The sequence below is a fragment of the Anomalospiza imberbis genome, chromosome 4, assembly GCF_031753505.1.
Source record: "Anomalospiza imberbis isolate Cuckoo-Finch-1a 21T00152 chromosome 4, ASM3175350v1, whole genome shotgun sequence".
In the NCBI taxonomy this organism is placed as follows: Eukaryota; Metazoa; Chordata; class Aves; order Passeriformes; family Viduidae; genus Anomalospiza; species Anomalospiza imberbis.
In genome coordinates, this window is record NC_089684.1 from 41,966,391 (window position 1) to 41,989,226 (window position 22,836).

At 40.3% G+C, this 22,836-nt stretch overlaps 1 protein-coding gene and 1 long non-coding RNA gene across 2 annotated transcripts; both read right to left on the reverse strand.

Moving 5' to 3' along the window:
* Positions 1-1,559: 1,559 nt before the first annotated feature.
* Positions 1,560-10,480, reverse strand: ZNF330 (zinc finger protein 330). Its single transcript, XM_068188023.1, has 9 exons — positions 10,296-10,480; positions 10,013-10,032; positions 9,817-9,887; positions 8,208-8,287; positions 6,774-6,900; positions 5,930-6,034; positions 3,365-3,411; positions 2,178-2,295; positions 1,560-1,844 (listed from the first exon to the last, which is right to left on the reverse strand). The coding sequence occupies exons 1-9, from the start codon at positions 10,413-10,415 to the stop codon at positions 1,567-1,569; spliced, it is 966 nt and encodes a 321-aa protein (XP_068044124.1). The 5' UTR covers positions 10,416-10,480; the 3' UTR covers positions 1,560-1,566.
* On the reverse strand, positions 8,469-9,010 carry LOC137472698 (uncharacterized). The gene is made up of 2 exons (XR_010998374.1): positions 8,644-9,010; positions 8,469-8,533 (listed from the first exon to the last, which is right to left on the reverse strand). It is a non-coding gene; the product is annotated as an uncharacterized lncRNA (long non-coding RNA).
* Positions 10,481-22,836: the final 12,356 nt, after the last annotated feature.

Below are 22,836 nucleotides of genomic sequence, written 5' to 3' on the forward strand. Positions count from 1 at the left end.
AAAGACAAATCAAGACATCTCTCAGGTACATAATTTAAGATAGACCTTTGCACACAATATTGGATGTTTCAATGTTTGAAGGGGATTTGGCTTTCAGACAGTGCATTCACTTGTCTCCTCTCCAGTTCTGAAGGCATGCACTCACCAGTTGTGCCCCTTTCTCCTACAGAGTTTCTCCCTCAGCTGCCATAACCAAGTTGTGCTCTCTGGCAGTTTGTTTTTGTCCTGGATGGACCCCAGCTCTTGTCTTTCATGCACTTGGTAGGAGATGCATTTAGGAGGCAAGTATAAAGACCAGGTTTTCCAATCCTGTTTTGCTACAAAATGTTCATTTGGCAATCTTAACATAATTAAAAATGATTCTCAAAAGAGCATGCTCTGCTAACACATGACCTTTAGCTGTTAAGAAAGAGTAGAGAAACATCACAAAAGCAGGCAATGGTATAATCAGTTCAGGTATTTGACAGATAACAAAATGGGCTCTCTTGCATTAAAGTAAGGCATTTAGAAAGCCGAAGCAACATTTTAGGTTTGCTGCCCTTGTATCATGATCTGTCTGCTGTAAAACATTCCCCTACAAAGGGAAAATAAATGCCATCACTTAGATCTGTAGATGGGTAATTAACATGTTCACTTTCAAATCAGAACCACTGCAAACACTTCTGCAGGTGTCACCTTCTCAGCTCAGAAGTGCTGATCCCTTGCCTTGTACTGGCAGGCTTGCACAGAACAGTATTTGGACCCAGCATTTTTGAACCCCCCATGTTTTCTCACCTTCTCAGCTCATATACAGCGTTGTTTCCCATCTAATTTTTTTGGTATCACATGCAAGGAAAAGAGCTGAAGGCTAGATACAGAAGAAATCAGTCTCCTTTTCATCTAATGGCAAACTACCTTACAGATTTTTGTGGCAGAGAGGATACCAACATTTTATTTCCATAAAATTTTTGATTATCTGGGGTGCTCTTATAGTGACTCTATATAGCCCCCCCCAATTAATATCTAATAATAAAAATACTGAAAAGGTGACGTGCAAATACACAGAGAACTACATTGATGTGCAATACTGACATAAACAAGGAAGTAATTCCAGTGTCAATTTACACTTGGTATACAACGTGCTTTCCAGCTGTTCAAGGGAGATCAATATTTATGACAGTTCATTAGAGAATGAAGTTGACTTTTATTGTGCAGACCAAAAAAAAAAGCAGTCACCAACCCACCACTGCATTGATGTATGAAATCAGTTAACAAAATTACTGTAAAAAAAAAACTTAGTTTCTGATGGGCAAATGGAAGCAACAGCTACAGCTTTCCCAGTTTCCTGTGTTGATAGGAGAAAATGGTATTGAATCATTATACTCAGTAACTCAAGGACAAAACCTTTCTGTTGTTTAGGGGAATAAAAATATCCTGATTTTCTTTCCCAATCCCAAACCCACATCAGTTCATCTACAGGAAAAATGTCTCTTGGAATTACTGCAGAAGTCCCACCCTCTTTCCTACTGGCATATACACAACTCAGTGAATCACTGCTTGGCTCCTTCCAAAGCCAGCATACTAAGCTTAATCTTCTGATTCCTCATAATGTGCATACCCACTAGCATAGGTCCTTCCTAAATTCAAATTGCTGAATACATCCGTGGCCTCAGAATCTGAATCCTTCCCTCGCTCATCATTGTCATCTTCATCATCATCTTCTGCTTCATACTTATCATATTCATCCTCATGGTCACCTGCATCCCCAGTCTTGCTGCAGGAAAGGTTTTTCCAGTAGGCATCATAACCAGAAGCTCCATCTGCATCTTCCCCTCCAGTCTGTCGGCCAAACTTCAAAGAACGTGCTGCAGGCAAAGAAAAATTATCATGTTCCCACCAATACAACATTTAATTTCTATTTTTTTTGACTACTTGAAGAGTAGTTAAAATGGCAATTATTTTTCATTTTTCCACAACTAAAATCTCAAACTAAACAAAAGCTTTCACTTTCTTGGAATGATTTGTTAAGAATGAGACTGCTCAATTCCAGAACTCAGAAACACAAAGTTTTTCTCTAAACAAATGAAGCTAAACTGTGCAAAACAATTGAATGTAACCAGACTTTAGTGAGTGCTCCTAGGTAGAAATTAATCACTAATGGCACTTGTATGGCTTGCTAGCTAGAGAAACTGGCTTACTTGACATGCTCAGATCCTTTGTCTGCTGAGTTTCATGGCCACATTTAGGGCAAGGAGGCTTTTTCCCTTTTTCCTGCTTGAAAACCTTACTTCGCACATGATCGTCACAAAAACAAGCCTGTGTGTTGAAGGGAGAATACAAAGGCCAAATGTTTTAATCATAGAAGCACATTTTTCAACAACAAGCAAGCAAAAATTGTCTAACAGCAGCAGGGTTTTCTGGCTGGGATTAAAATTTAATGAGGTCTCTCTTGCAGTGGACATGGGGTCTGTGCACAGAGGGACCCTCTGTGTTCAATGTGGTTCCAGGGTTTCTGGGGAAGAGGCTAAATAAAAGGGGCAATAAACATGCAGAGAAAGTAACATAATCCAGGGCTGGATTGCAGTGCTGCCCACAAGGAGCCTGGCAAACTTGGGTTTGTGTTGACAAGCTTAAATAAACATAATGAGATGTATGCCAGAACAAACTATGCAGAAGCCTGAAGGAAGAATTAGACATGGGAAGTTCACACGCTGAGCACCAGGGTGCAATGAAAATACCTGGAAAGAGGAACTATTTGGAATAGGCACTCGATACCATGGGAGAGTGCAGGGAAAACATATGGAAGGTAAGAAGAGTAAGAACACCTGGAGAAATCTGGGCACTGCTGATGATGAAGCAGGTGGAACTTTTTACACAAAATTACTTCTGAGTGTGTAAAAATGTAAACCCAGTGTCAACAAATCAGCCTGCTCTTATGGAAAACTGGATGAACTGTGGAGATTATTCCTTTGGATGCAGCGATTTCTAGTCAGATAATCACTTGACTGTTTAAAAGAACAACTTTTCTAATTGTTGCAGTTCCACACTGGATCAAAGCATATTCCAAAGCCTTGGATTCTGTTCACAACCAAGGATTTATTTTGTTGTCTTGACTGTTTTTCAAAGCACCAACACATTGCAGGCCCAACTTAAACTAAGAGGGCTGCGCAAAGATCACCTCCCACTGTCTTGTGGTTAACAGGCAAGCACAGATAAAAGACCTTTTGTCCCCCACAAGTCTGACCCCAGGCTACAGAAACTAATACAAAAGTATGAATTTCCTTTTAATCATGGAGAGGAAGATGTGGCAAGGCCTGATACCAGCCTTGGAGGCCAAGGATAATGAGCCTAAAATCAGCTCCTCACAACCTGCTTTACTCTTTACCTTGCAACGCAGGCAGGAATGCTGCCCCAGCCTGTTACAGGAGACACCTGTTGGAGAAAAGCAGTATGACAAATTCAGTACTTGGAAACTGCAGACCTGTCATGTTTTTATAACCTTGTAAAAGTATGCAATACCATAATTGAGGCATTTATTTTTAATTCCCTGACACAACTGCACTCTGGCAATGTAAATCAGTCATTTTACCCCACAGTACCATTTTACCAGATTTTTTTAACTCTAACCCTCACTTTGACACAAAAAATTAAATTTCAAGAGGGGAAAAACATTTAACTATTTCTTGAGCTTCTAAACTTTTAAAACCTGAAGTTTCAGAACCAATTTGGTGTTAAGGTTTCATCTTGCTTTTCCTTTTCTCACAGGGTTCAAATGAAGGAGCGCTAGAGATGTAAGACCACTTTAAGCTTGCAAACTTCCAAACCTAGAAAAGTTGTGACACTCTGTATTTTCTGTCATATCCTCTGGAAATGTACTTGACCGCACAAAAGTTCTTAAGAGAGTCTATCTGTGTTAAAGAACTGGAGCTCGCACACAAGCTATAAAGACCAGAATCAGTGCCCAAAATTTAACTTGTCTTGAGCTTCAAATTGTTTTTATCATTCCACTAGAGGGAGTACAGTAAAGGCAAACACTCAGGAATTGGCAGCAACATGAAGTTTGGTGATTAGTTACTCCTCGAGAAGCAGTAACACGTACTTTACCAGTTTCTGTGCAAGTACTCATTCCTTTCCTCTTTGTCTAATCTCTGTGACAGCAGTTTTTTAATCTGAAGAAATAAATATCGTGAGTTCTCCACATGAGCAGGAAAGACGTGGGATTTAGAGCTATGGTGTGTTTTAAAGATGGAATTGGAAATGCTAATGCATATATATATTCATCATTTTTTGAGTATCTGCACTTCAAAAAACTTCTCTCAGATAGTGATAGAAAGTAACAGCACCTTTTTCACAGCTAAAATGGATTTATACTACAACTGAATGACCATATTTGAAGACCATGTATTCTGTAAAAGTAGAGAATACATGTTATAATCTTGTTACCTCACTGACAAAATTCTTCTCTCTACCAAGTCTGCTCTGTGCCACAAAACACCAAACACAGTGAAAACCCTCAAAAAACTCTCTCTCTATTTAGGGTGTGATACCACATCTGTGAACTGAGAGCTTCCAACAATCATTGAAAAAACCTTCTTGTGGAACAGCTGTTGCTGCCTCAATATTGCTATGCAGGAAGAAAATGTGTTCTGGAGAATACATCAAGAGAATTCTGGCAGAATACATCAAGAGAAGCTAAGCAAGGCTTGAAAAATAGCTGGCTAGGAAGAAAAGTATGGAACATGAAAAGGAGATAAGAGATGTCTAAAGACAATGATTAAAATATTGAAATCACAAACATTCTGGACCAGGAGAAATCAATTAGAACAACAGATTAGTCAGTTCAAAGGAAAACAGCCTTATGATACAAAGCACCTGCAATTTCTACAGTAAGAATTGAAAATGTTGCAATAGTCAAGACACATGCATGCAAGTTTTCAGAAGAACAAACAAATGCTTGTCTTGTGATAAACCAAATCATATTTATTATTAGGTAGGCAAGAAATGCTGCTAGAAAAATTTAGTTATTTCAAATATGCATAGTCTTGGCTTGTTTTGTTTTATTGTTGTTCTTTTTTTAACTTCCCTTGAAGATACCGTGTTTCAGCCAGAGATGAGTAATGAGTGACTAATGTCGGGCATGGCCATCACACCCTCTTACAAACAGCAGTTTCAGTTTTGTCCAATAATTAATCAAAGTTCAAAAGGATATCTGTTCAGCTATCTTTTCTTTACTCAGAAAGAGTGAACATGTATCAGCATTAAATACATTACTGACACATGTGTCCACAGTCCATGAGGAAATGAACATTGAAATCATGCTCTGGGACTATTTCTGTCACTTCCTTCTGTGATCACCCTGTCTCACTGAGTCAGATGATGACTGCTGAGTCACAGCCTTCCTCAGGACTTGAACAGCTGCAAACCTTTCACCAGCACACAGGCCTTCCACAGCAACCTGAGAAAGCTTAGCCAGACTAAGACAGGTGGCATTGTTTAGGGCAACTGTCTTCCAGGAGGAACAGGTATCTAGAACTAGTTCATCACTGAGTCAGAAGAGTGGAAGACAGCTCCTTCTGCCTGCAGAGCCTTGTGGAGTGAAAAAGCAGCATAAGCAGCTCCAGTTGTTTTGCTGCAGTCCTGCTACTGCCAACACTCCAACTTTGGAGAATGCTGGCTCCTGCAAGGGCAGCTTCCCATGGGAGGCCTGTAAGAGCCTGGCAGGAAAACAACTGCCAGGTATGCTCTGATATGGAGGAAGGTCTATGAAAGAGAAAAAAGTTTTAGTCTGGATAACTGGATACCAAAAGCCAGTACAGAGGAAACAGGCCCTTCCCTCCAGCAGTGGCAAAATCTACTTGGGGAAGGTGATGGAGAGTATTCTGGAGCACAGAGGAAACAAGTAGAGAGTCTGCTTGGCTGTGGTGAAAGGGATTATGAATAACTAACTTACATTTAAATGTCTCTGCTTCCAGAACTTGGCAGCTGGCTTGATGTTCAAACTGATCATCTTCACAGAGGAAATCATGGCAAAAAGAGCAGGCGAATATTCTGCCTCCTGAAAGATTTATCAAGGCAAAATAATCAACAATGGGCACAGGCATCAAGTCCTACTCTGAAAACAATTTAGGCGGTAGTTTTGACTGAAGACCAGTTCTCCCTTCTGTCACAAATGCTTTAAGGCCCTAAATTAGACACTGCCATCCATTTTTACACTGAAAAATACCTCCCATCCTACAATATAAGACAGCATAACTATAAAGCAAGTATTACTTCTAGTACTTTTCTTCATTTTAATTTGACTGTAGCAGCAACTATTTTTCCTAAATCAGATCACAATCTCAACCAGTCTTCTCTGCTCAGCTCTGATACACACTTGCAATAAACACTTTAAAAGATTTGACAAAGGGATATCAGTATGGTTTCCTAAGCAACTGGGAATCCAAATACCTGTGCTAGTGCAGAAGAATGGAGTAAGAATGGCAGAAAACTGTGTTGGCAATTTGATGCAGTGCTTAATTATGTGAATAATTAAGCTGATAGAACCATTATAATTTAGATTACATAATCATCCCTGAATTGAGCACTGTATGTTCTTGAGCAGGTCATTTACTTTCCCCACTGTAAAATGACTATTTTTAAAATGGGAAGAATCCTTGCTTTGAACAAACATACTGCAAGGACTAATTTAGTGAAGACTAAAAAGGCTATGTTAAGAATATAGGTGCACTAACTTAAGTAATGCAAGGGAAGAAGTGTAATTTATATTTTCTTATTTTTAAATGTGAGCAACCTACCATGGTCCCAGACACTTCTTTCACACTCAACACACTCTGCGTCTGCCAGAGGGCACATACATGCGTGGGTGCTGAGACACTTCCTCCCGTGACACACCCAGGCTTCACAGAAATCACAGATTGCACCCTGCAATCACAGCAAGATATCATCTCAGGACTGCTGCAATACCAACAGAGAGACTTATCCCATAATCCTCAATGTCCTAGTATCCATTCTCTCAGTGGGCTCACTTTGGCTGAGTGAGAGTATTGAACCAAACCTGTGTTCCAACCAAGCTGCTGCACAGTTCATGTTTGTTTGTTATTCAGTTTTGCAGGATTATGTATGATGCAATGTATGGTTATCTATCTCAATCCTGGTTTTTACATTTCTTATCACACACTTTGCACATGGAAAATTGTGTCCTCCAGTTGAAACCTGGGATGCATAAATGATAACAATGTTCTGGCAAAAATGAAATTTCAAAGACCTGAAAAATGCCTCTAGACTATTAGAGCTGAAATCACTCACTTGGATTTTAAACTCTGCTATATTAGAGCACAAGCTCTGCAGAGAGCAAAGAACAAATAATTCATTAGAAGTAAGTTAGACTCTTTAACTTTTATTTTGATTAAATTATAAGATCTCCACTTCAGCTATCCTTAAGTGTAGCATTTAAGGACCCCTCTCAGCCCATAGGTAACTAATTACTATGTGCATTACATGCACACAAAGCTAAGAAAACAATGATGAATCCGAATTTAACTGTTGACGTGTTCACTCCTGCGTAAGTGAATGCATGGGATAAGCTCAGGAACACCAGCATGTAAAGGCTGGCTGTGTTACTGAGAACAGCTGACAGCCAGCTGCAGGCAGCAACAGCACAGAGGTTTAGACCATTTAATCCAGAGGCTGTGACAGGTGACACCCTGCTTTCCAGAATGCAGACACTAACTTGTCCTTCTAAGAACAAAACTTCAAAGGCCTGAAGCTATGATTATCTCTAATTAAGAGCCCAAAAGAGGGGTTTTGTTCATTAACATTCCCTTCCAGTGGAACAGGTTCCTCTCTGTGCTACTGATGATCTCTGCAGTACTACAACAACAGCTACAAAAGTCTGCAGGTTTCTGCAGAATAATCCTACATTTTAATGAAGGCTGGGAATTGTGGTGCATGTAAGGATCCAGTGCTCTTCATGTGCTTAGGGCCTGCCACCAACACAGATCCATTAGCATCCAGGACATGTGCTGCAAACGCAGGAGCTGAATCTAAAACTCAAAAATTTGGGGGTTTCAGTATAAAGGGAAAAATCAGTTTGTTACAGAAAAGCAAGGAAAAAAGCAAACTTGGCATGGTACATGCTATGATTCCATAAATCTGTTTTATCATTTTTCCATGAAGATTTGCACAGAATATCCTCAAAGTGCAAAAAAGGCTGTAATTTGTATACATACCACCATAGCTAGTCCAGTACTGTACACACCAGCATGTTTTATAACACAGTCAGAAGACTTCATCATGCATTTGGTTTTTCCTGTTCAAAATAAAAAAACAAGCAACCATAAGAAAACTATGTAAAAACAAAATTAAAAAAAAACCAGAATGCATGTTTATGTAAGAACAGCACTTCAACTAAATGCCTGTGCTTAACCGTAAATCTAGGTAAAAATAACGCAAACAAAGATGTTTGCATTATTGCTGCATTCTGCAACCCACCTTCACACCTGTCTTAGGTTAAATTACTTATTGTCTGTTTTCAGTCAAATCTCTTGCCCCTGTACTGAGATAATAAGACAACGTATTGGTCTTGCTCTGATTTTTAAGGCACTGGCAAAAATTCCAAACGTCAAAACAAAGAACAAAACTAAAGTCAAAGTCCAGCAATGAAACCTTAAAGAGTTATGTTTAAAACCACTGCTAGTTCTGTCCCACCATAAAAGCAGCTGAGCTGGGCAGTGAGAGGTGGTGGGGGCATTACTAGGTGCGGAGCACTGGAACAGAGCCACCTTGGTCCCATCCCTCACGGGCTCCTGCAAAAAAGATGTTGTTGGTTTATAGTCCCCAGTGCTTGATTAAGCATCAAACAGCTCTAATGGTCTTCACTTGGAAAACCCTGGGTCTTAATATAGTAATATGGTTGCTGATAGTAATGTTGCTCCTCTAGAAACATACTCCAGATTAAGATAAATGCAACACACAGATATGAACCATAAGACAGAGACCATGTTTTTAGTACTTTACTGCATGGTGACAGAAAGGAGACTTATGAAGGGTGACATACTGCCACTGCACACTAACAGCCTGGCTTCCAGAAATGCTCAGTTATCTACGGGTCACAACAAAGGCACTGAAAGCTGCAAGTCAGCAGCTCTGAGAGTCAAATTCCAAAACAGCCAAATTGCTTAATGACAAAATGAAAATCTGCAATGATGTGTTGAAACAGTAGAACATTCACCCCAGTATGAAATGAATATCAACATCTCCTGCAACCAAGAAGCTGTTTAAAAACAAAGGGCTGTTTTAGCCTGATTCAGAGCAGCTCTGTCACTAGGAGTCCTTCTCTTATAATTTCAAATCATAACCTCTCAAGCCCACATAAATAACAAGAGTTGCATATTACATTACAACCCCATGCAAGGTGAATAATATATTGTTGCTTTAATTGATATGAATTGATCAGAAAGTATATAATCCCTAAAAAGCAGTATTTATTGGTGCCTTGCTAGCAGTCAGAGCTTTTTAGTTTTGCTGCTGTTATGAAACAATGCTCCACATGGTCAACCTACGAAAACAGTCAGATTTCTCTAACCTAAAAGGAAATGAGAAAAATTTTTCCAAAGAAGACAAGCCATGATCCAGGCTTGCAAACCTCTGGGGGTTAGAGGCATATACACTGATCAAAGAAGATCACTTCTCAAGAAGGATATTCAGAGCAGATTCGAAAGAACCTGCTCCACATCACAAAGGTACTTTAAGATAAAGCTACTGTAACACAGATACCGAGAGCTTAACATCACAAACAGAACTGAGGAGAGCTTGTTTTCATTCATCATTTCTACTCACCACATTGTGCACAAATGGGCAATTTCTGAACAGAATTACAGAAGTAACAAAAAGCTCTATTCTTCTGTCGTCTAGGCACATGGAGGTGAAAAAACATAAAGAAAGTATTAAGCTTTAAAAGAAAGCATTAAAAATACCTGTAAAATGTCTGAAACAAATACTAAACTATTAGTTTTAGAAGGGTAAAAATTCTTACCTTTGGCACTTATCACATTCCTAAAGAGAAGAAATAAAACACTAGTAATTATTTTCATTCTAGGTAAAACATATAAAATTTACAGACCTCCACAGGGAGTTACAATTAGGATCCAAACCTTTTAATCAATATTCTGTCTGGTGCAAAGGTAACCTTAAATATAAAGGAAGGATAGTAGGAAGAATGGCATTCTAGTGGCATTAGATGCATTCAAGGTATTATCACTGGGTTTACGAAATTAAAAATTAGGCATTTTAATATATAATACTTCAGGTTAATTTACCATTGAAGCATTACAAGGATGTTTGGCCAAGTCTATGTTGGCTCGTGAAGCCCTTATCTGCTTCTCACGTTCCCGACGGTTCTCAGCTTTCTTACGAGCACCAGTCTTTTTTTTAGGCATGTTTCACTATCTGTGGGGGGAAAAACAGGTATGGAATGAATGCACATAAAACTATGTAAGTAAATACATGGACACACGTGACATATCCTGGATCCTACAGTTCCTGCATTAACTGTGCTTCATCTCCATTCATTTCCTTGTCTGAAAGTTTCTTTTGAAATGCAGAATAAAGGGACAATCCACAAGGAAGAGCCATGTGATGAACCATAAGGAATCTTGTGATCTGGAAAACTTTGCTGTCCTAAACTTTGTGCTTAACTCTCTTTGAAGTGTTTTGCCTTAAAAAAATAAAACCATTACTATCTATAGGTTTATTTGGGATGGACCTCTGGTTTTGGTTTGCCTTGCCTGTTTAATAAGCATCTGTAAGGACAGTTGCAGCATCAACAGGCAGTCAATTCTAGCAGCTTCAACTTGGAAGAAAAATTAGTATCTTCATTCAAAAGGTCTTATACAGCAAAGAATAAGTGAACACAGAAATATATTGTCCTGACCAGATACTAAAATTTACTTTTGATAGCATACATAAATCAATTTTCTTGGCCTGTTGCATTTTGCACCATGTTTAGATTGTATTAGTGTCATATTTCGTAGTCAAAATTATAGTGTTGTGCTGTCTGCTGGCAACTGTCATTCTAGAGTGTGACATTTCTGACACTGGGAGTCCAATATCAGGCTCCACACTAATTTGCAAACCACCCAAATGCTGATTTAACAACAGAATCTAATGGTTAGTATTTATACCTTGACTTCTTAACATTCCCTCATAATGGAAAGCACCAAAATGACAAACTGCTTTCATGAAAACCATTGCCCCAGCGCCTGCTGAGGACACAGACTGTGAGAAATTTTAGATGGCAGTTTTCAGAAAGTTGCACTGAACTAAATAACAACAGAACTGCAATGTCAGGTCCCTTTAGCAAAGTTGTTGAGTGAATACATGCTTTCAAACACCATCCAATAGATCAATATTCTTATCACTCTTTTCCTCTGAGCTTTCATTTAAGTTATTTGTTGTCTTTGTCCTGGGTTCAAATTTTTAAAGAAATTTACCATCTTTGTAATTTTTGAACTAGAGCTTAACAATGTTACAATTCCAGAAATTATGACAGCATAAACCCTGTCTACCTTCAATTCCTTTCAAAGCAGAATATCACCTCTTTTAGTATTCAAATGCCTCTGCAGAGTGTTCTACCTCCACTTTTGGTACACTGTTACCAAATGCTCAGACAGGAAAGATACAGTGGATTCTGTCTGCAGTCCACACCCCTGAGGGGTGTGTGGGAGAGAAAAGTGCATCTGAAGGACCTAAAATAAGAGGTTGTAGGTCCATGCCTGGTTCCCCCCTCAGCCCCAGAGGGTACAACTGTGCCGCCCTACAGAACACTGGAGCTCCTGCATGGGGAGCATTCTGCACAAAGGCTGTTTCTCCATTCCTCCTCAGGAGTGAAATGCTGTGCCTGGGTCACAGCAGCAGCTGTGGGAGTGAGTGTGGCTCTCCAGCTCAATGGCAGATGCTGTGGCACAAGGAGCAGAGCTCAGATATCGGGAGGCTATGTAGGAATGAGGTGAACCGTTCAAAGGAAAACCCCTAAAATGTGTTATGTGAGTACTGGGTCCCCAGCACTGTGTTCCACTGTAAATTTTCACCTCCTGCTGCATTATTTGCTAAGGCAACTAGGGGCAAAGACCACAGATTTCCCACCACACCTCCAAAGAACGCTGGTGGATTTCAGCTGGTGGTTGTGCTGAGGAGCATTAACAATGCCCGCCGTTTAACTTCTGCTGAAGTCACGGCTTCTTGTCCTTGGTGAGGTCCCAAAGACACCCCCTGAGTGCACCAGCAGGCTCCTGGATGCTCTGTGCTGAGCAGGACAGTGCCTCGCCTCGTTATCTGGTGATACGCTGCCCAGCCTGCTGTCACACACAGGTGAACAGCTGGAACGGGCTGCTCACTGCGGAGCAGGGAACTGTGCAGCTACCTTCTTCAGAGCACAGATACCAACACCCAGAAGAGGCTGTGCGTATTTCAAGGTTTCTTGTGCTTGACCATCAGCTTCCGCTCTATACGTGTTCAAAATTTGTTATCACCGCTCATACAAAATTACAATTAAAAATTTAAAAACTGTACTAGCAGCAGTTCATACTTAAAAGGATCATGAACCGAACGCCCTAATAATACAAAAATCATTTTCCAGGCACTGTGACGCCCATGACTCACTCCCATCTTTTATTAGCAAGGTGGCTAAAAAGTGCACTATGGGTCCGCAGCACCTGGGGGCTGCCGTGCTGGAAGTGCCCAGATGTGCGGGGCTCTCCTCAGGTGCCGCTCTGAACCATTCCCTCCGCAGGAGCGGCACCTCGTCCCGCCGGGAGCCGCCCGAGACCCGCTCCGAGGCCGTGGGCTGCAGCGCCGGCAGCAGGGCTGCTCTCGGCCTGTGCGCGCACACGGCCGGCGTTCAGCTTTCAGCGCTTTCCCTCATCTTCGGTACTTGGCTGCCCCGAACCTGCCGCATCACGCTGCCAACCTGGATCGCCAGGCTCCGCGTTTCCCGGCACTCGGCTGTGGGGGAGCCGGACACCGCTTCGCTCGCTCGGGCTCGGCAGCCGCAAAGGGCCCGGTACCGAGACCCTCAGCGCCTCTAGCCCGGCCCCTTTGAGGCACCATCGCCCCTTCAGCGCCCCGGGCCCACCCCTCATGCCTCCATCCCCCCGTGCCCCCATTCCCATTCCCGCCCCCGCTCCAACCTGGCTCGGGCGGCCGCGCGGAAGCCGGAAGCGGCGGTGCGCCGCGGTGCGCTGCCCGCCCGGCCCGCGCCGCCCGGCGGGAACGTTCTGAGCACGGTGCTGCCCCTTTCCTCTCGCGAGGTGCGGCGCGGGCGCCAGGGAAGGCCTTTTCCATTTTTGAAGGTTTATTAGTAATAAAATAGTTATAAAAATAGCAATAAAATTAGAGTAATAAAAATTTGGACAATGACGATGAGGACACTACGAGACAATAAAAAGCAAAGAATTACGGACGTCCGGATGTTTTTGGGCACTGAGCTGCCAAAAACATGCCTTGTGAACCAAGGAATAACCCTTAAAAGCAGCAGCCTGTTGCATATTCATGTACCTCATACATGATGCATAAATTCCTTGCAAATTAAGAACTTTTCTGGTTCTTGTCAACTTCTTCCCCTTAATCCTGGTGGTTCCATAAAGACGGAGAGAAGGTGGAAGAATGTTTGTCTTTTCTGATAAGGAGGCCACAACTCTTGAGATTTCCTGACGCTGTTATCTCTGTGCAAAGAGTTTCTTGATTATCTTATCCCCTTTCTTGAGCTAGTAAAATTTACCTTACATTGCAGAGTTTCTATTTTAACATTATGTTGTAACCCAAAACTATATATATAGCACACTACTTAAAAAAGATTAATACAGTGTTACAAAATAACCCTCTGTCTTGGTTCAGGGCAAAATTGGGAGAGTATCCCTAAAGGGGTTCCTCTAGAAAGCAGATTCAATTGGCCCCTGCCCCCCAGCTGGTTTGGGAAAAAAAAAATCCTTAGAGAAAAGTGGAAAAAACTGTTTATTAAACAAGAAAACCTAAACAATATTAAACATTAAAAACTTCTTGTCACTCTAAAAGAGGGACAAACTCAGAGAAATCTTCCCCCCCACCAGGGCTGCAGCTCGGCTCGCTCAGTCCCTTTCAGTCCCTCCGGCGCTGGAAATGCCGCGGCCCAGCCCCGGCCCGCCGGGCCACGGGTCCAGAGAGCTGCCGCTGCTCTTCGTGGTGTTCAGGCCAGAGCAGGTTTGAGCAGGTCCAGAGAAAAGAAAAGCCACAGTCCAGGGAGCTTCTTTACCTCAGCTAGCTGAAACTAACTAAAAAGGAAAGGAGAGCTCTGTCTCGCTGTCTGTCTGTCCGCAGACAACACAGTCCAGGAGAGGAATGTGGAGGAGCGAGTGCAGTTTCTGGAAACAAACTCCGCGCTTCTTCTGGCCCCCTTCACCCCTGGAACAAGTCTTAAAGGTGCAAAACTTATTATTCAGCATAAACAGGACAGACAGTTGGGGATAAAAGCATCCTACAGTCAACCTAGGACACCCTCCATAATACATATAGTATTCAATTTAATATTTGCGACGAGCCAATCATAAAATACACATTTTTTCACACTAAACAATAATGCTGTTTTATGTGCATCCCACTAACCTACTGTGAAGATCACGTCTTGAAGGAAAAGCGGGACAAACAAACAAATTGTTGTGGGAGAATCAACAGCGGCCTCACAAAAGTTAGGAGTGTCTTCCTGGAGAGAAGGTGGAAGAATGTTTGTCTTTTCTGATAAGGAGGCTGTAACTCTTTGTGTCCTGTAGCTGTTATCTCTGTGCGAAGAGTTTCTTGATTATCTTATCCCTTTTTTTGAGTTAGTAAAAGATATCTTACATCGCAGAGTTTCTATTTTAACATTATGTTACAACCCAGAACTATATTTAACACACTACTTAAGAGAATTAATACAGCATAACTTTCTAACATTACACACATAATATTCATTTTCATATTTGCGAAAAGCCAATCATAAAATATGCATTTTTCACAGAGGCAGATGCACCTCAGCTCCCACTTGTCAGGAGGCCGAATTTTGGGTATAGTAATTACAGCGATTAGTTGTGGTTGTAATGGGCACCTGAAAATTTGTCTCTGAAATCTTTCATCTGTGGCTTGAGCTGATTTTAAAATGAAGTCTTGATTAACCTAAATGGTAGGAATACAGTGTAGCTGAAAAAGGGAAATTATATTCGTGCTGTAAAAAAACCCTGCACACAGCTCAGTCTCCTCTGAGGTTATGCAAGTCATTGTCGTGGATGGATATTGCCTAAAAAACCCTTTGTGAAAATCATCAGAAGATGCATTGCATAGATAGTTAATGGAAGATGAGTGCATGGATGGCGTTCCAGTATATTTCTTGGTGTTTTGCCCAGAAATGGTTTGATACATATTTCCTATAAGTAAGATCTAGGGCATTGCTTGGTGTGCTTTGATCATCGATACCCTTGAGTGAGGTGGTTGTATTGCTTCACATTGTACTTGGTCATATAATTCATCCTGAAAATTGGCTTCTGGTTATGGAATGTGATTTTCACTTAATGACAGACACAGATTTTCATGGGCCACCATTGCCTTTCCAGGAAGACACTCCTAACTTTTGTGAGGCCGCTGTTGATTCTCCCACAACAATTTGTTTGTTTGTCCCGCTTTTCCTTCAAGACGTGATCTTCACAGTAGGTTAGTGGGATGCACACAAAACAGCATTATTGTTTAGTGTGAAAAAATGTGTATTTCATGATTGGCTCTTCGCAAATATTAAATTGAATACTATATGTATTATGGAGGGTTATTTTGTAACACTGTATTAATCTTTTTTAAGTAGTGTGCTATATATATAGTTTTGGGTTACAACATAATATTAAAATAGAAACTCTGTAATGTAAGGTAAATTTTACTAGCTCAAGAAAGGGGATAAGATAATCAAGAAACTCTTTGCACAGAGATAACAGCGTCAGGAAATCTCAAGAGTTGCGGCCTCCTTATCAGAAAAGACAAACATTCTTCCACCTTCTCTCCGTCTTTATGGAACCACCAGGATTAAGGGGAAGAAGTTGACAAGAACCAGAAAAGTTCTTAATTTGCAAGGAATTTATGCATCATGTATGAGGTACATGAATATGCAACAGGCTGCTGCTTTTAATGGTTATTCCTTGGTTCACAAGGCATGTTTTTGGCAGCTCAGTGCCCAAAAACATCCGGACGTCCGTAATTCTTTGCTTTTTATTGTCTCGTAGTGTCCTCATCGTCATTGTCCAAATTTTTATTACTCTAATTTTATTGCTATTTTTATAACTATTTTATTACTAATAAACTTTTAAGATTTTAAAACCAAGTGATTGGTGTTTTTCACATTTAGCAAGAAAAAAAATCGTGGTTATCGCTAATCTGGATGCTTTTTCTTCATGAGAAAGTGTGTGGAAATGCAATTTTTAATTCTTGTCAGTAGCCATGACCACACGCTGTTTAACTAAGAACCTAAGTAGAAAATACCATCTTTTCTGAGATGTTAGAGGCGTTTTTGTGAAGTCTCACTTTTCTTAATGAATGTCATTAATCACCAATATTCTTGTATTCTGCCTGTGACCATTGTAGTCTGTTTTAGGCAGCCATGAATGCAAGAACTCAATTAGGATAAATGTTTTAGCATTGGAAAAAAATACAGAAAGTTTTAATCTATTTTATAATCATTATCCTAGTCAGCTAATCTGCTCTCATGAATGAATGTAGCTGTTGAAAAAAGGGCTATTATACATGCACAGATGTGACTGGGCATTTTTACATAAACTCACAAATGAAAAAGAAGGAGAAATCTAGAAAAACCCCAAGGAGATATGTAGACACTAAGATTTTTATCTTAGTTTTATTTTACCCTGTGAAACATTATCTGCCTCAAATATGTTTCAGCAACCACCCTCTAGATGGCAGGAGTTTGTCATTTCACTCATTAACATCTTATTTTCTGAACCAATAGTGGCCTAGGGCTGTAATACAAGTGAATTTAAAAAAAAAAAAAAGTCAGATGAGAATAGCCAATTTAGAGCTTAGAGAACTTCCATTAGCAGTACTGGACTTGTCTCTGGGGAGATGTTGCCAACTTGTTTCAAGGAAAATGCAGAAAGTAATGAGAGTCAGCCTCATTTTTAGAGGTGTTTCCAGTTTCTTTGTGCGAGAAGCAGTGGAAGGACAGTGAGTGTGTCTCTGAACGGTTATCATTCCATATTACCTGACAGAGGCTCAGAACTGTCACGTCTTCACTTAATACCTACTGTTTGGCTGGCCAAGATAACAGGTGAGGGCCACCCGACACTGCCTGGAAAATGTACTTGTCTAGTCAAGAGCTTTCAAGACAGCACATGTCAGCATACCGGTGACTGTCCTAACCCTAAGCTTAGCTGCCTGCAGAGGTCACTGGAGAGAAAAGTGAAAGCCACTTCTGTAAGCAAAATGATGCAATGACAGCAGAGCTGCTGGGTCTTCCCATGCTAAAGGCATAACCCTGCAGCAGCATGCGCTGGTTTTCTCTTCTGTTCCACTCCGCCGTGTCATCATACATCTCATAAAGTTAGTTTTACCTATCCAAAGGACCAGAGGATGCTAATGAATCGGAATCTCTCAAAAATAAATGGATGTCCGTGATACAGAACTAAGAAATTTTTAGCAGCATCTTTCCACCTCGCTCTCTTTTTTGTTCACCTTTCAGAGACATGTGGCAAGTCAGAGCAGTGGAACTCTGGATTACATACTGATTGCTGGTCAGATACATATTTTTAAGGCAGTAAATTCGCATTTCAAATGGGAATAATTCAGCAAAAGGATGTTGCAAACAGTTGTCTGAGGGAAGGTGGGCTTGCTTTTTCCAGGGTCAAAGCTGAGTAGTGCCATTGCAGCACCATGTACCAGCTCACATGGACACTAACCATCTTCAGGGCTGTTCTGCTCACTTCCTCCTCTGCTCATCTCATAAAAATTCTTCCTTTGCTGTGAGAGCACGTTTCAGGAATGGACATTTACTTATTCCTTAAGTTACTCGTGTAATAATAAAGGATTCATGCCTTCTCACTTCTACTTCTGAAAATCATGGAGATCAGAAAGGAAAATCAGGAACTTAGGTGTGTGCACAACCTCTATCAGAATAGCAATATTCTGGGGCAGATAAGACCTTCATATGCAGTGACACTGGACTATGCTGGATGACAATGAAATATTTTTACTGCCTTTTGCTGTGATATCTCAGTCCCTTTAAAGATACAAGAAAGCATAATATCTCTCTACTTGAAATAAATACTGACCTGAGTTGTTGTCATTTACTACTAATTGAATGAACAGAAATTTCTTTTTTCTCTAAATAATATGCTTGTTCTGATCTATTTAAACCTCTATTGCCTACCTGCCTATTACCGTAATTATCTTCATTATTGTAATGTCTACTTGCAGCATTCAATATGTTCTTCTCCCTGGGGATTGCATTGTAAAATAGGTGCAGCATACACCTTTCTAAATGACCTTTGAAACAGCATACATCAAATTTAATTTGTTTTAAAATCATGACCTTGCAGCAAGAGACCTTAAAAGTCATGTCAATATTTGTTTGATGTAAGATAATTTTGTCTGAAGACATTTATACTTGCTGATTTAACTACATAAAGAAATGGGAAACAAAATAACTTGAGGCAAAAATCTCTAGTGACATCTACTGAATTGGCATGTTCAAATATAATATTTTAAAATAAGCATCCTAGAATTAGATGTTGTAGAGAGTTTTTGTGTGTAGTTTTTCTTTTCCCCCTGCTATTATACCTGATGTTTGCAGTCATTAATCTTAGCCCTCTAAAGTCATTTCTTGAGAAATTTCTAGATGGTTATTTTGTTTGGTCAATGTTTGTGGAATGTATCAAGAGGGAAAAGAAGAAAGATAAGAGATAAAGCAAAAAGAGAAGTTTTGCTGTTAGGTGATTAGAGTCTTGATTCAGGGAGCTCACTCAATTGTCAACTTCTTTATTAAAATCTATTAATCTTTCCTATGATATTCAAGTTACATTTTTTCACATTTCAGCCATGACTTCAACAAAATACTGAACAGCATTTTTATCACGGTCTCTTACTGGAACTTTTATTTTGTTTTTTGAGATGAAAGATTACAGTAAAGCTAATACTGAGATTTATGTGCACAGTTAATGTGCCATCATATCTTAATTACCATATATTAATTAAGATTGCTGAGGTGAGGGGATAGTGCAAGACTAATCAGTTACTCATTTTGTAACATAAGGGGGAAGTTATAATTTTTTGTTACAGAGAAATAACTTGTCTGCTGGCAAGTTATTAGTATTGTTTTTCCATTATGAGATTGCAATATCATAAATTACCTTGTTTCTCTTCCCTCTGATCCCATCAAAAGGCTGGCACATAGTGATATATTTGCTGCATAGGTGACACTGGGAGGCTTTGTTTGTGAAGAAGAGGAGGGAGATGCCTGATAAATGGCAGCACCTGTGTGACAGAAATGAAAAAGGCAAAAAGAAAAAAAATCAGGGTCACACAGAGGATGACTGATGACAAGAATTTCTCTCTCAGTGCTGGAGGCTTGTCAGGTGGATGTGGCAGAGGAGAATGAAAAATGTGAATGTTTTAATTGGTCACAGGATATGAGAGCAATTCACATAGGTGATCAGAGACTACCAAGGTGACCAGGAAACTGAGAAGCCAGTCCCGTAGAATGAGGCCAAAAGAATGTGCTGTATCTGTCAAAATGAAAGGTTGGAATGGGAGAAAGGGCTTTCTATTGGCACTGTGTCTGTGCTGAGTTAGAGGGGTGAGCAAAATGCCTATTCTGGCACAAGAGCAAACCAGTACGAAATTTTACAGCCTGGGGCCACATGGCGGGTGAGAGAGAGAGAGAGAACAGTGGGAGAGAGTCAAGGTTCAGGGGACGTAGTTTTGTGATGTATGAAGAGAGCTGACACAGTTTAATCTGGAGAAGGGAAGGCTGAGAAAGTCTAATTGCTGTCTTTGAGGACCTAAAGGAAATTTATAGAGAAGACAGAGCTAGGCTCTTCTCAAGGGTACCCTGTGACAGCATGACAGGCAACAGACTCAAGCTGCAGCAAGAGGAATTACAACTGGTATACAGAAAAAAATTATTTGAAGTGAGAGTGGTTAAGCAATGGAAAATCTGTGCTGGAGCCCCAGGCACTGAGGTCAAGAAGCTCTCTTGTATTTAGAATGGATATTATTAAAATAACACAATTAATTAGATAGGAGGGGGCCTCTAGAGGTCACCTATGCAAGTCTCCTGATAAAAGTTTCTACATCAAATAAGGCTGGTCAAGGCCTTGTCTAGCTGAAACTTGAAAGTTGCCATGGATGAGGATTGCACAACTGCTCTGCCCTTTTCCCAGGATTAACAACCTTACCTGCAAAGATCATGAATAGGAGGATCCTGCTGATTTCAAAGGCGGTTGGACTGTGTCCTAGATAAGGTAGAATATTTGTTTGCCATATTTTTCTGAAGTATCTGTTCTAACAAATTCAGCATTTCAGCTGTTCCATGGTTTTCTTCTGTTATCGAGCTGTGTGACATGTTCCTCTTTAGTGTCACTTCCTATCCAGATAGCAATTTTTCTCCTTTAACTATGGCTTTTCCTTATTTAGTAGAATTCGTTTGTAGGAATCTTATGCAAATATGAACTGAATGGTTTTCCTGTCTAATTACAGCTCCATTTGGATGACATTAATATCAGTGGCACTGAGCACTGTCTGAATTAAATACTGAATTTATTCAGCTAATGAAAGATGAAGGACAGATCATTTGTTTTACAGCATACAACATGGGTGGCTTAGCTGTGTTGATTCAGAGGACTGAAAGAGAATTTTTGCATCAAGTGTTCACTTCCCTGACATTGTAAAGAGCTCTCTCTTATAATCTCTTTCACAAAATTAGCAAGCTCCCATCTTACTTGCCCTCACCGTGTTTTTGAAAAGCACTGTGGACAAAGAACAGGATTGCACCCAGTGTTGCATAGCATCATACAGCAATTCATCATATATTGAATTTCACAATGTAGGTGATATAATACCTGTATTATAAATAAGATGTTTGAATGCAGGTAATCAAGTGTTAAATCAGATGCTTATGTCACTATGAAAAATAACACTTAGAACAGGCATGGATATCAGCCCTCAGTATTCTGATTGATTTACAAAACCCATTTGTTTATGCTCCACTACTGTTAGTTGATATTCTGAAAATAGTTTCTATTCATTCTCATTTGTGTTTTATTACATTTCATTTATAGCCCAAAGTTGTAATAACAGTTCTATTGCTTCTCAAGTACCTGTACATTTAGACTTTTTGAAATGTCATTCTAAATAGTCATGTGCTCACCGTGTTCACTAAACCCTTTATTTATATTTATTGTGGAGTAATGAATCTGTAGTCCTACTCTGAGCTAGAGCTTATCCACTGGTGATGTGCTGTGAAACACATTTCCATTTTTATAATAGGTTTTTGAAGCATGGTTCTGTTAAAAAGCTGAGCAAAAACCTCCTTGATGGATTGTGAGGGGGTATCGAAGGGTTTGCTCCAATTATTTTATTGTATTTACATATTATTTAAAACACTAGTGAAAACTGCAACACTGTTGACAAGACAAAAAGCAAGACAAAAGCAAACAGTTTCTGAAAACAGCATTCTGGGCTGTGAGTGGGTTTCTTTGCTCATTTTTACTAGGTTATATCTCTTTTTGACAAGATAGAGTTCTGTAATCTGTGCATTGAGTATGTGTCTGATGGGTCCTGGAAGTATCAAGGTGTTTGAAGAGTTGTTTGTTTGTTTTACTATGTTTCTTGTTGGTGTCATGTCTCTGGACAGACTGTGGCCATCTGCATCTAGGATGTGGCTATGTATTTTATATGAAGTTAAATATATGTCTGCAAGGGCTTCGAGGCTATGAACTCGCAATTTGCATCATGATCAGCGAAGTTAGAAGGGAATAACTTTTGGTCACTGCCTGCTTCTCTTGGTCTGACCTACTCTGAGCTTGAAGACCTTCCAGGCATCCTACAAAAGCTAGTTGTGTAACAGATTTGGGCTAGAAGATGGATGGGATGCCCCTGGCAGCCAGTATGTTTCCAGAGCAGTTTCATTCGCATCATTACCCAGCAGAAGTAAAATGTTGCTTGCATTTGGTTTTTGCAAGTGGCTGCTTGGTGAAGTTTACTTGCATAGTGGTGTTTTTGTCACTGGTCAGTTAATTTTAAATTTAATTCATTTCAGAGAGCTCAGACCTTTTAAATGAGCTCACTGTTTTCCCATGTTAAATCCAGCTAAAACAGTCTAGAATGAACTGGAGCACTGGGCTATAAAGGGAAGGCTTCACAGTCCATTGCTGATCCCCTGAGCCATCTCTTCCCCTTTACTGTCATGTAATGTTTGTTTAATGTAAAATTTCCATATAAAGCCAAACAAAATAAAACCCAAAATGCAGAACAGCAGCTCTTTGCTGTTCAGATATTAAAATGTGAAGGTAGTGAAAATGAGATTTCCTTTCATAAATGCATTACTGACCTTAGGGGTACCCTCACCAGGGAAATGCCACAGTGATGAGAAAAGTCTCATCTCAGAGGAGGAGGTGGCTGAACCTCTTTTGGCACCATGGGCTGGAGTCACTGGGGAGTTTTGTTTTCAGCTTCAAGGGAGAGGAGGCTCTTGTGGGAGCCTGCGAGGATTTCTAAAATCAGTGCTGCAGGCCAGGCTGTCACTCTGCATGTTGCCAAGTACATCTGGGCAGGAGTGTGTCACTGTGTGACTGACTGAGGATTGCT

What these genes read in the sequence shown, in the direction of transcription:
- ZNF330 (XM_068188023.1), bottom strand. Translation starts at nt 10,415, where the DNA reads ATGCCTAAAAAAAAGACTGGTGCTCGTAAGAAAGCTGAGAACCGTCGG. An exon ending in GGAAGCAGAGACATTTAAAT is followed by an intron (nt 3,412 to 5,929) that starts GTAAGTTAGTTA and finishes TTTCTCCAACAG; the next exon opens with GTGTCTCCTGTAACAGGCTG. An exon ending in AAAGGATCTGAGCATGTCAA is followed by an intron (nt 1,845 to 2,177) that starts GTAAGCCAGTTT and finishes CTTTGCCTGCAG; the next exon opens with CACGTTCTTTGAAGTTTGGC.